This window comes from Syngnathoides biaculeatus, chromosome 8, assembly GCF_019802595.1.
Source record: "Syngnathoides biaculeatus isolate LvHL_M chromosome 8, ASM1980259v1, whole genome shotgun sequence".
NCBI classification, from domain to species: domain Eukaryota; kingdom Metazoa; phylum Chordata; class Actinopteri; order Syngnathiformes; family Syngnathidae; genus Syngnathoides; species Syngnathoides biaculeatus.
Genome location: NC_084647.1, coordinates 23,105,786 through 23,117,931, shown reverse-complemented (window position 1 = coordinate 23,117,931; position 12,146 = coordinate 23,105,786). Strand labels below are relative to the sequence as shown.

The window sequence follows — 12,146 nt, the reverse complement described above, 5'->3', positions numbered from 1 at the left end:
TCATTCTTTCATCTGCTTTTTTAACTTAGTGTGATGAGCACGGCTGGAGCACTGCCAGGAGGGGCGTGGCCGGGTCACCACTCTGGGCGGTGCCACCTCTGGCACTTGTCACAGCTGTTGCGCATTTTGCACATTAATTGACCGTGTATTTATGTTGGGGTTTTCGTCACACGCATTTCCCAGTTCATTGAGTTTGCACCGGGTCACCGGGTGCAGACACCGGGCATTATGCCTTTTCCTCGGAGTACTGCATTTGGGTCCTCCCCCGCACCGATAGCTCATGACACTTAGTTCTTGATTATTATCGAATCTTTTAAAATTCCAAATATATACTTTCTCAATCACAACTCTTAGTAATTATCTTCATTATTAAATTATATTTTCTATGCTTATTTAAATACATTTTTTTTGCTGTATAATCATATTTAGAATTCCATTCATACAAATCAAATGATAATTTGTTACATTTAGTAGAAATTAATTACAATTACATCTCTTGCTTAGATATTGCTTTCAAATCAACGTTTACTTAGTTGTGAAGAACACGAGTCAATTAAATTGTATTAATTAAACATTTCATTAATTGGGCAGCACGATGGGTCAGCTGGTAAAGCATTGGCCTCACAGTTTTGAGGACTTGGGTCGGATCCCGGCCCCGCCTGTGTGGAGTTTGGATGGTCTCCCTGTGCCTGCGTGGGTTTTCTCCGGGCACTCCAGTTTCCTCCCACATCCCAAAAACATGCAACCTTAATTGGACACTCTAAATTGCCAATAGGTGTGATTGTGAGTGTGGCTGTTTGTCTTAATATGCCCTGCAATTGGCCAGCAACCAGTGCGGGGTGTACCCTGCCTCCTGCCTGTTGACAGCTGGGATAGGCTCCAGCACTCCCCGCGTCCCTCATGAGGATAAGCAGCAAAGAAAATGGATGGATTTCATTAATCGACGTTATACAAATGTATTACATTTCAAATAATCGAAATTGAACAGTAATGAATTATGTATTTAAAAATGAATGTAGATTTTTAAAAATCTGAATGTCTTCAAATGTATATATCGATTCCTTTACAATATGTAATATTAAATTTATATGGCAACAACTCAAAACATTTAGGTCAGTGGGGACAATCAACGGTGAACCAGAATACGTTCTATATCCTGCAGCTAATCACGTCTTTCAAATGTCTGTTTTGTCACCCCCCAAAAAGAGTGCTTCAAAAATGATACTTTGGCATGTGAAATATGGGATATTGTTATTATGAGGGATGATTCAATAATCTCTTGATCATTTCACAGTCAAGACATCGGGAGCAGAGGAGGAGGTGCGTCGAGGGAACCTTCTCAGCGGTTTTTGCTTTCGCTCTCTCTCTCTCTCTCTCTCTCTCTCTCTCTCTCTCTCTCTCTCTCGCTCTCCCCCCGCAGTTCATTCATGCCAACGTCTGCAGCTGTCTGTTTCTTTCTTTGCGCTGTCTTTTCACCGCCGCCGCCGTCTTGCTGCTGGCCACCTTCCACTTCCACGCATAAGCGCCCCCACACGTAACTGTCTCGCTCACAGACACACGCACGTGCACACACCCGCGCGCACGCACACACTCGCGCGCGCTCACACACACTCGCGCACGGTGCCTCCGTGCGTCAGCGCTTGGTGGGTCGAAAGTGCGCAACTTTTCCAAGCGTCTTAGCGGACCGAACCGAGACACCTGACTCAGCCTTGGTCTTTCAATCGTCTCCCAAGCGGGAATAGGAATGTGGGCTACAAGTGGAGCTGAGTGGTGAGTACACTACGCGCGCCTCTGTGTGTGAACGGGTGGGTGTATTCCAAGAAATGTGAAGTTTGTGCGCAATTACTTGCGAATGCAATAAAGGCATGCAGCTTACTGTTGCAATGCAATAGTGTCAAATGCATATATGATGTTTGTGCTGCAGTCCCAGGCTGAAAGTGATTAAGTGGTTTCCACTGCCAACAAGAAGGGTCCGGGTTTGAATGAAATGCCCTTGAGCAAACACCAGACTGGGCTGGAAGACTGCCCACTGTGTCAATATATGTAGGTGATGTGTCACTTGAGTGTCGTATATGTGTGTGTATATATATATATATATATATATATATATATATATATATATATATATGGCTATGGTGCATGCAGTGTATAGGTTTGAACAGCGTAGTGAACATGTAGTTTGCACTATAAACCAGCCCGACACTGGTTTTGCGTTTCCATTCGCAAAATCAGATAATACTAGGTACTGTTTGCAGTCAGTCGCCGTTCCAAGCAAGCTGTTTTGACAACATAGACCATTGCTGTTCACTAATTTATTGAGAAGATCCACAGATTAACATTTGAGGATAGATTGAGAAATGACAAGAAAAAAAGTGTAGTTTACGCCATTGATTTATGGTGCCGCAATGTTATTTGTCCTCCGCATTTTTTACTTTGTTACAGCTGAAAGCTTTTTTGTATAAAGTGTGTCCCCTTAATGAGACGCACAATTAATAGAGGAGCTCATAGCAGTCCTGCATTGTTTTGTTTTGTAGCATGTCTTGTTGATACAGTGATGCATTCAATGCAATGTGTATTTTACAGTGCACCACGGTATTATTTAGAAGTGGAAAACTGGCCATAAACCGAACTGAGCTGCACCTTCCCCTCCGACAAGAGATGAACATATAAATCAATTCATTGATAACAGAGATCTGAGATCTGATCAGAGATTACAGAGAGTGACTGAGGACAAAAAATATAGTGCAGTACTTGGCTGCACCCTGCAGAGGAGCTGTTGATTAAGTCTCAAAGAATTTTCACTCTCAAGAAGCATGACATGACAGAAGCTCGGCAACATCTGTGAGCAAACTGACATGGGAAAAAAGTTCATGACCCCTCCCCTCCCCCGCTCCAAAAAAAATCCCATCACAAATTTAATTGATTCACTGAAGCATTACCTCAATATGGATTCATTGCGAATTAAACAACTGGAAGCAATGGAGGCAAAATGAAGTCCAGCACACGACTGCAACCAGTAGAAGTTGTATTGATCCACTCTCAAAAGGTTGCAGTCAAAGAAGTGAACTTTGTGGGAAGTTTGGCTACATCCACACAAACAGGCGCCCACATTTGAGGTCATTTAATTTGCTCAATAGGACACTGACAAGAGTTCAAAACATTCCAAAAGCACTTTCCCCTATCCATTTAAATTCAATCCATCCGTTCTCAATAGCAGTTGTCATCATTAGCATCCTGGGTCAGCTTGCGCCTGTCCCGGGTGACTTTAAGCAAGAGAAGGAGTACAACCTGGAGCAGAGAGGTCATTTTAGCGTCTTACATGAACCAAACGAGCATGTTTTGGAATGTGAGACGAAGCTGGAGCACCCAGAGAAAACCCCCACAAGCACAGGGGAGAACACACAAGCTTTGCGAAGAAGCAGGGCCTGAGCCATGATTCAAATTTTGAGGCAAATGAGACGTGCTCAACAGTTCACCAAAATGGAGCACCATCTGAAATATTTACTGTATGCATGCGCAAGTCTGGTGTGGCAGAGAATTATGTTAAAATAGTGCAGGACATGTATGAGGGCAGCAGAACAGCAGTGAGATGTGCCGTAGGTGTGTCAGAAGAATTTAAGATGGAGGTGGGAATGCATCAGGGTTCCGCGCTGAGCCCCTTCCTGTTTGCGGTAGTAATGGATAGGCTGACAGACAAGGTAAGACTGGACACTCCCCTTGAACCATGATGTTTACAGATGATATTGTGATCTGCAGTGAAAGCAGGGAGCAGGTGGAGGAACAATTAGAAAGACGGAAGTATGCACTGGAAAGGAGAGGAATGAAAATTAGCCAAAGTAAAACAGAATATATGTGCGTGAATGAGAGGGGCGGAGGAGGAGGAATGAAGCTCCAGGGAGAAGAGATAGCAAGGATGGATGACTTCAAATACTTGGGGTCGACAATACAGGAGCAACGGAGAGTGTGGTAAGGAAGTGAACAAACGGGTCAAAGCGGGGTGGAACAGTTGGCGGAAGGTGTCTGGTGTTCTATGTGACAGAAGAGTATCTGCCAGGATGAAGATCAAAGTTTATAAAACAGTGGTGAGACTGGCCATGATGTATGGATTAGCGTTCTCTACACTACCACTACAGTGTGCAGTTAGCAAGCTAATGATGGCTACACCCCAAAAATGCGTTGGCTCTGAAGAAACAACAGGAAGCAGAACTGGAGGTAGCAGAAATAAAGATGCTGAGGTTCTCGCTTGTTGTGAACAGGTTGGAGAGGATTAGAATTGAGCTCATTAGAGGGACAGCCAAATTTGGATGTTTTGGAGACAGGGCGAAAGAGAGCAGACTTCGATGGTTTGGACATGTCCAGAGGCGAGAGAGTGAGTATATTGGTAGAAGGGTGCTGAGGATGGAGCTGCCAGGCAAAAGAGTGAGAGGAAGACCAAAGATAAGGTTGATGGATGTTGTGAGGGAGGACATGAGGACAGTGGGTGTTAGAGAAGAAGATGCACGAGATAGGCTTTGATGGAAAACTATGACACACTGTGGCGAACCCTAACGGGACAAGCCGAAAGAAAAAGAAGAACAATGAAAATCCATTCCCTCGCCTCATTTCGGTGCAGACAGCAAGGTTGTGAGAGTGTGAAAATGTGCCTCAATACAAGCCTTGTGATTAAGTGACCAAAAGTCCAATGTGTCATCTTTTTTTTTTTTTTTTTTTACCCAGTCAGCTGAGATAGACTCCAGCCCCCTGCAACTGGGAACAGAATAAATGACATAGAAGGTTACATTAATCAAGCAAAAGATTTCTCTCCAAGTAAAAGTTCTTATATGGTGGGGAAGGAGCACCTAAGTGCGACACTGGGCACTGTTTTACACACGTTTGTTGTTCTTACCCTTTGGACATTTTCAGCATTCATCTTCAAACATGTAATATGCAATCAGAAAAAAAAAAAATCTCTGAATCCACTTTTATGCTTTGTTTGATCTTCTGCAGTCAAAGGTCAAGTCCCTGCCCCTGACAGACGCCATGACCTCTGACCTCAACCTGAGTTCCCTGCTGAACATGAGTGAGCTGCACAACCACTCTCGAGGATGTTCGCTCACCAAGACGGGCTTCCAGTTCTACTACCTGCCCATCGTCTACATTATGGTGTTCATCACGGGCCTGGTGGGCAACAGCCTGGCCATCTGGATGTTCGTGTGCCACATGCGGCCGTGGAGCAGCATCTCTGTGTACATGTTCAACCTGGCGCTAGCTGACTTCTGCTACGTACTCTCGCTGCCCTTCCTCATATTCTACTACTTCAACAAGACCGACTGGATCTTCGGCGACGTGCTGTGCCGACTGCAGCGCTTCATCTTCCACGTCAACCTATACGGGAGCATCTTGTTCCTCACTTGCATCAGCGTGCACCGCTACACGGGCGTGGTGCACCCGCTCAAGTCCCTGGGCCGACTCAAAAAGAAGAACGCCGTCATCACTAGTGCACTGGTGTGGGGCGTGGTGATCCTCGCCATCTCTCCCATACTCTACTATTCACGGACGGGCTCCAAGCGCAACACCACCACATGCTATGACACCACCACCGAGGATGAGCTGCCCGGTTACTTCATCTACAGCATGACGTTAACCGTCTTTGGCTTCTGCATCCCATTCATCATTATTTTCTGTTGCTACGGCATGATTGTCAAAGCTTTAATCTGCAACGATATGAACAACGCACCGCTGCGGCAGAAATCCATCCATCTGGTTATCATAGTACTGGCTGTCTTCGCTGTCTCCTACTTGCCTTTCCACGTCATGAAGAACCTGAATATGCGGGCACGGCTGTACTTCCAGAGCCCGGCGATGTGTGACTTTAACAACCGCGTGTACGCCACCTACCAGGTGACCCGCGGTCTGGCGAGCCTCAACAGCTGCGTGGACCCCATCCTCTACTTCCTGGCCGGAGACACGTTCAGGAGGAAGCTCTCGCGGGCCACCAAGAAGCCGTCTAGGAAGGATAACGCGCTGCAGTCTAAGAGCGAGGAGACTGCGCTCAACAGCCTGGCGGAGTACGTGGAGAACGGGGAGCGGCGGCTGTGAAGCCGCCGTAATCTCCACTGTTGGATTATGTCAGCACTGTGCGGACCGGGAGGCCATTTTAACCTTGTCATGTCAATGTCAATGTAGATACGTTCTTGTGCTGTGTTTTTGTGAACGTGTTGTCTTATGTGACATGCAGTGAACCGGCCACAATATTAGGTACACCTACAAACTCAAATGAGACGCAATGCATTAAAAATGCTGAGTCTTGATATGTTCCGTGACGCTCTCTGGCATCCATTCATTTTCTATCATGCTTGTCTGGAGTTCATCACTGGTGACTTTGAGCGAGAGGTGAGGTACACCCTGGAATGGTCACCAAGAAATCGCAGGTCACATACAGTATCGACAAACAAGGACTCACGTATTGAAAATGTTGAGTTTCAATGAACCAAGCATATGTTTTTGCAACATGGGAGATTCAAACTCAGAACCCGTTGACTATGAGGCAGACATGCTAAATGCGAATGAACAATTCTGTTACTTTGGACCATGAGGGCGCACATTGGATCGTGATCTTCTTTGCTAACCACAACGCATACAGTATCTCCATTTAACGTCTTCTCAGAAGATTATAGAAAATGCATCTGTTCATTTTCTATGGCATTTGGGTGGAGGGTGAGGTGCAGCCTATCCTTGCTGTCTTTAGGCTTGAAGTAAGGTACAACCTGATCTGGTTGCTAACCAATCCCAGGGCACAAATAGACAACGATTTCACGGGTTGCACTGTGGCACCACTACAGATTTTTTTCAAGTTGACACTAATGTGATAAAACTCAAGTGAACGTCAACTAGTCACCGGTGAATCGTTGATAATTAATGCTGTCATGTATTTAATCCGATTATTTGCAATCGTCGATGTTATTCGACAATGGACAGCTCATACACCGCAGAACATACATGAAAGAATACAAGCACATCAAGGTGGGCTGCTTGAAGTACTCGGCATTTCCGGCCAGATAAAAAAAAAAACTCCTCTCACTTACTGCGTTCATCACTGGGACAGCCAAGCGATATTTTCACAGCTTGGCTAAATGGGGAATTCTGGCCTCCTCCTGGGCCCTTGGTGGGAAATTGAAAAGTTTGCAATCACAGACCTCTTAGTGGAATAATTCCCCACTGTCCTTCCACTCTGATAGTGTGGGCTGAAATATTGTTCACAATCTTGCTCGAGCCAGGTTTTTCAAATTCAAAAATAGAAAACAATTTTCGTGATTTGAGGTGACAAACATTTCTTTCAGCACAAACGTCTGTTGCTGGAAGTGCCCTTGACTTCCCCTCAGTTAAAAAAACAACTGATTAGCAACTAGTCATCATCACACTTCTGAATTCTTTTGTTTTTTGGACACTGGAAATCATTTAACCTTTTTTTTAGGTAAAAATCTGGACATTATAAAGACTTGTATTACCTGTAATGGGAATTTTTTAAAACAATTTTATTCTTCCCAATTGACATAGAAGTGTAAAATAACTGTCATGAAACTGAAATACAGTAAAACTACTCACACGCCAAGCCTGAAATGGAGGTAACAAGAAAATATTTGATTAGAGACAGTGTCACCTAATGGCGTTTTATAAATAACGTGGGTATTGTTAAGTGTCATACATGCTAAGTGTATTTATACATCATCTGTGCACGTAATTGATTAAGTTGTACTGAAAAGTCTGAACCGTCTCCAGGATAAGCGATATAGAAAATGAATGGATTGCTGGAGCTCCTCAGTGTGACGCACCCCCGTGAAGAGACAGTTTTTGCTACATCTCATGAGATTGTCCAGTTGTGGCTGATATTGTGGCCCTGACATCATCCCCCGTGAGTTCTCCAGACAGTCTACGCTCTTATTCTCTTCAATTTGCTGAGGAGAAAAAGAGATTAAAAAGATTGGAAAATGTCCTCTGCAGTCAGTGAACGTGAACTCTATCGATAGCTGTAAAGGAGCTGGAAGGAAAAAGGTGGCCGGAGTAGACTTGGACACTTGCACTTAATGGACATAACATTAGGTACGCCTAATGACAGGCGGTACAAGAGTTGCACTGTGTTTCATTATCCAGAGAGATATTGCTGCGCTCATGATGCAGCTCTTGTATTGGATTGCATTTGGTTGTGTACCTGATGTGGTATTCGTAATGCACTCCAGTGAACGTGGGGGTGGGGTGGGGTCGTCTCCCTGCTCCTCCTCGTCCTCCCCGCGGTGGAGTGCTTTGGCAGCCTGACAGCTCCGAGCTTGTAACAGCTGTTTGGCCACCATCTTGTTAACCTGCATCGGCTACAACAACAAAACAAGAAGATACTACCAACAGTATTGTGTGTATACAACACTACAATGAATGTTCTTTTCACTGTACAGGATGTTGTTAGGGTGTGGTTGTCTGTGTGTGTATGCACGTTTGCGTGCGTGTGTGTGTCTGTGGAGTCTAGTAGCGAATCCTGTCACGAAAACTTGACTATTTGTTGCAACGTGAACAATAAAAATGTTTTAAAAGTGAACCACTTGGAGATAAACTGACACTGCACTTGCACAGGACAGTTAGAGTTATAAACGCATCAAGTCCGACTGGAAAACTTGTAAATTAAAACACTACACTATCTTGGTTGCAGTTCAAAAGGTGTTCATTTGGCTCTCGTACTTTGGTGATGTGAAACACTCCTGGTTGCCTATAGGTTGAGCATATTTATCATCCACACGTTTTTGGATACTTGGCTAGTAAGGACAACTGGATCTTAGCTCGAGACATTCCAGTATTCTAGTCCACAGTGTCTACCTGGATGAACTTTGCTCTCAGTCCGCTCTTGGGAAAAAAAAATGTGAATAGCAAGACTCTCAATCTCTGTTATCGTGCACTTGTTGCCCTTAGTCCCCTCTCGGGTAATATTTTCTCTCCTTTACCACATTAAAAGAAGCACTAAAATGGCGTGTAAATTCAACAAACCACAGACCAAAGTAATTCTTACAACCCTACCAAATTTCAATGAATAAATAAAACCTCAAATTATATAAAATCAGGTTTCAAAACTTGAACGATAAAGACCACCTGTCAGCTCTCAGGTGCGGTGGGCATGTCGGATGGATGTGCCAAAAGGAACTAAATATACTGAAGGTGTGGTAGCTTATCTGATGTAAAATCACGTTAGGAGTCTCCACCTTACAAATAGATGGTTATTGGGAAGTATAATCATAAAAATAATCACACTGGTCAACTTAGCCTCGTTGCTGGTGACATAATCCCACAGCCGAACACGGCACCTGACAACAGCAGCACACAGGTAGGAGGAAGCCCACATAGTTACACAGTCGGCACTTCCCCATTCACTAGTAACAGCCATTTTGTCTCTGGTCAGCGTTTACAAAAATGTCATAAAATGCGCACTGCAGCGTCAGGCGGGGGTGTTGATGTTCAGCTCGCCATCTGCCTGTGTCTTTAAAAATTCAATCTATTGCATTTTTGATTCCCTCATTTTTTGGGGCAGCTTAAAAAAGATTGAAGAGCTGTTCTGTAAATTGAGGCATCCAGCGAAGACGTATTTTTGGGGCGTAGCCATCATTAGCTTCCTAACTGCACACTGTAGTGGTCAATGGGCCTTGTTATGGAATCTAAGCATAGCTAATTTACACCTGAGCAGCTAAACGAAGTGACATGACTTTGTAAAATGGGCGAGGGAACTCGCACTAGACAGTATACCCCCCAGCCATGTGACATCATGGGGCTGTGTTTTAGCCCTGCCCACAAAATCGGGAAAAATGAAATGATGGATGGGTTGTTTTCACGTAACGTGACCCTTTATACTGCCTCGAAAGGCGGCCATTTTCGATCCCTGACCTCGTTACTCATACATCGGCAAGGTGGACGACATTATGTATCTAACTGCATTTAATGAAGATGCAACTGACAGCACATCAAGCCCGGACAGACTATTAGGCTACCTGGCATACACGCATCATGGGGACTCAGGACTGCGTAGCAAAGGCGCAGTATTGTGCCCTTGATCTTTTACTCTATGTGACAGAAATCACGAAGGAGGTGTACTTACATGTATGTTAACATGGAAAAAAAAATGTGGTGGAATATTATTTTTTTTTAATATCGAGGCAAACTCCGTGTATTCCATTTTTTTTCCAAAACGTAAAACCTGTATATTAGTTCACCACAAGCAAAGCAAAATTGTTATTATCTGTTTAAAATTTGATGACAATGGCAGAAAGACAAAAGAATAAACAAATCCAGTATTTCACACAATTCTCGCAGCCGGACTTGTGTAGCAGATTGTGAGGCTTTGAAAAGTGCGCCTACTAGTAACTCTGGAAAAAGCTTCAGTGAATTGAGAGTTGTCCAAAAAACCTCAGAAGAAAAGGCTCTCTGATGGTTAGCAAGTCCTCTCTTGTGTACTTGAGTCCTGAGACGCCCGTGAAACACAAAAACACAAACAGTAACCAAGAGCATTCCGGAGACTTCCACACTTGTGCGCGTTAGGTAGAGAGGTAAAATGGTGGCGCGCAGTGGTGTGTGGGTAATTCAGCAAAAAATGTGACGTCAGTGAAAACAACCCATAGGATGCTTCAGCTAAATCTCAACAATTCAGCATTATATTGTTTTACGTCTTTGCAAATGTTTTCATCACTTTAAATATATTTCATGTGTTTAGAAATAAAACATGGATATTTAGTTCGAGCCTCTTTAATACATCAGCACCCTATTCTAAAAACAGGAAATAGGGAAGGAAGACCTTCCATTGTTCTCGTGCCTTGTTGCTAGCTGGTGCGTTCAATACTGCGTGTCTTTTGAACAGCTTTTTCTTTTTAATATACACTGCTAGAAATGCCAAATTCAAAACATGGTTTGCAATGTATTGTACTCCGCAGTCTCTATGTGGCTTCATTCTGCCCTCAGTCTCTTCTTGGATCATTTTTTTCCCCACCGTAACACACCAAGAAGATAATAAAGGACACGCTTGTTGTTTTTGATTGTTTGCGTGTCTCCATTGCTGACTGACACGTTCAACATTTCTGCATACTGTGGACATTGCATATTGTTCTACTCCATAGTGTCAACTTGGTTACAATGTGTGGATCTCTTGTTCCCCAGAGTCTCTTTTCCAAAAACTTTTCCATAAACCAAGAAGTAAATGCAAGAAGCCTTCAGTCAGGTCCTGTGGCCAAATGTTGTGTACATCGTGATAGTGTAGTCCCAGTCTCAAGTTGGTTGCAGGACTCCGATTCCTTGCTGCCCTTAGTTTCCTCTCAATACACTCTTTTCCTCATTTTAATTTACATTGCTAGAAAGAAAGATAGACATATGCCAATGTTAATGTACCCTGGATACCGTCGTATTGTGCTCCACGGATTCTGTTTGCCTGTAGTACTCCTTTCATTGCTGCCTTAGTCTTGTTTGTTAAAAAAAAAAATGTTTTCTCTTTAGTACATATCAATAAATGAATACTGGATGCTTTCATTCTGCTCTATTGCAGTTGTCTGTAAGTGTGACCCAAGGCCAACTGATGCTCTCAACATGTGAGCATACCTTGAAAACAAGAGCTTGCTGACCCTGATATTTTTCTCTTTCACCTCATACCAAAAAGTAAATGCAGGATAGCGCTGTTGTTGGTGTCTGGTAGCATTTTGTGTTGCTGGCTGATACATTCAGTGCAGTTTGTTGTTTTTATTGTTTTTTTTTTGTTTTGTTTTTTTTTTTTTTGGGGGGGGGCAGTCGTCCGAAATGGTGGATAATCAAACCAAATTAGAAACATACAATTGTCCAAAATTCTTGCCAAGATGAAAAATTCAGATCCAGAGCAAATTATGGATATGGCCTAATTGATTCATTAATTGATTAAATTGTGCATCCCTGACTTTTTGGGCCTATAGATTGTGTGCCATTTTATCAGTCTTCATCAACATTTTAAATAAATCATTTACTCTGTGTAAATGGTTCTTGATTATCCTCCTCCTCCACTTCTTCCCTGTCATTCTGCAGGGTTGTTGACTTTTTTTTCCCAACAATACCAGGAAGTTTTAAGGAGCTAGGCGAGAAATGAAAGCATACAACCTCGTTCTTGGAGCTTATCCCAAGAC

At 43.5% G+C, this 12,146-nt stretch overlaps 1 protein-coding gene across 5 annotated transcripts in view; it reads left to right on the top strand.

Annotated features, from left to right (window-relative positions):
• Nucleotides 1–8,658, top strand: part of p2ry1 (purinergic receptor P2Y1) — a 34,938-nt gene extending 26,280 nt beyond the window's left edge. For 2 of the 5 annotated variants that reach the window (XM_061826511.1, XM_061826512.1), the window contains one exon: nt 4,987–8,657. In XM_061826511.1, the coding sequence (XP_061682495.1) occupies nt 4,987–6,078 (1,092 nt within the window). In that variant the 3' untranslated portion in view covers nt 6,079–8,657. Of the gene's footprint in view, nt 1–1,294; nt 1,771–1,807; nt 2,044–4,986 lie in introns of those variants that run through there. The other 3 variants (XM_061826513.1, XM_061826514.1, XM_061826510.1) reach the window with 3 other exon arrangements.
• Nucleotides 8,659–12,146: the final 3,488 nt, after the last annotated feature.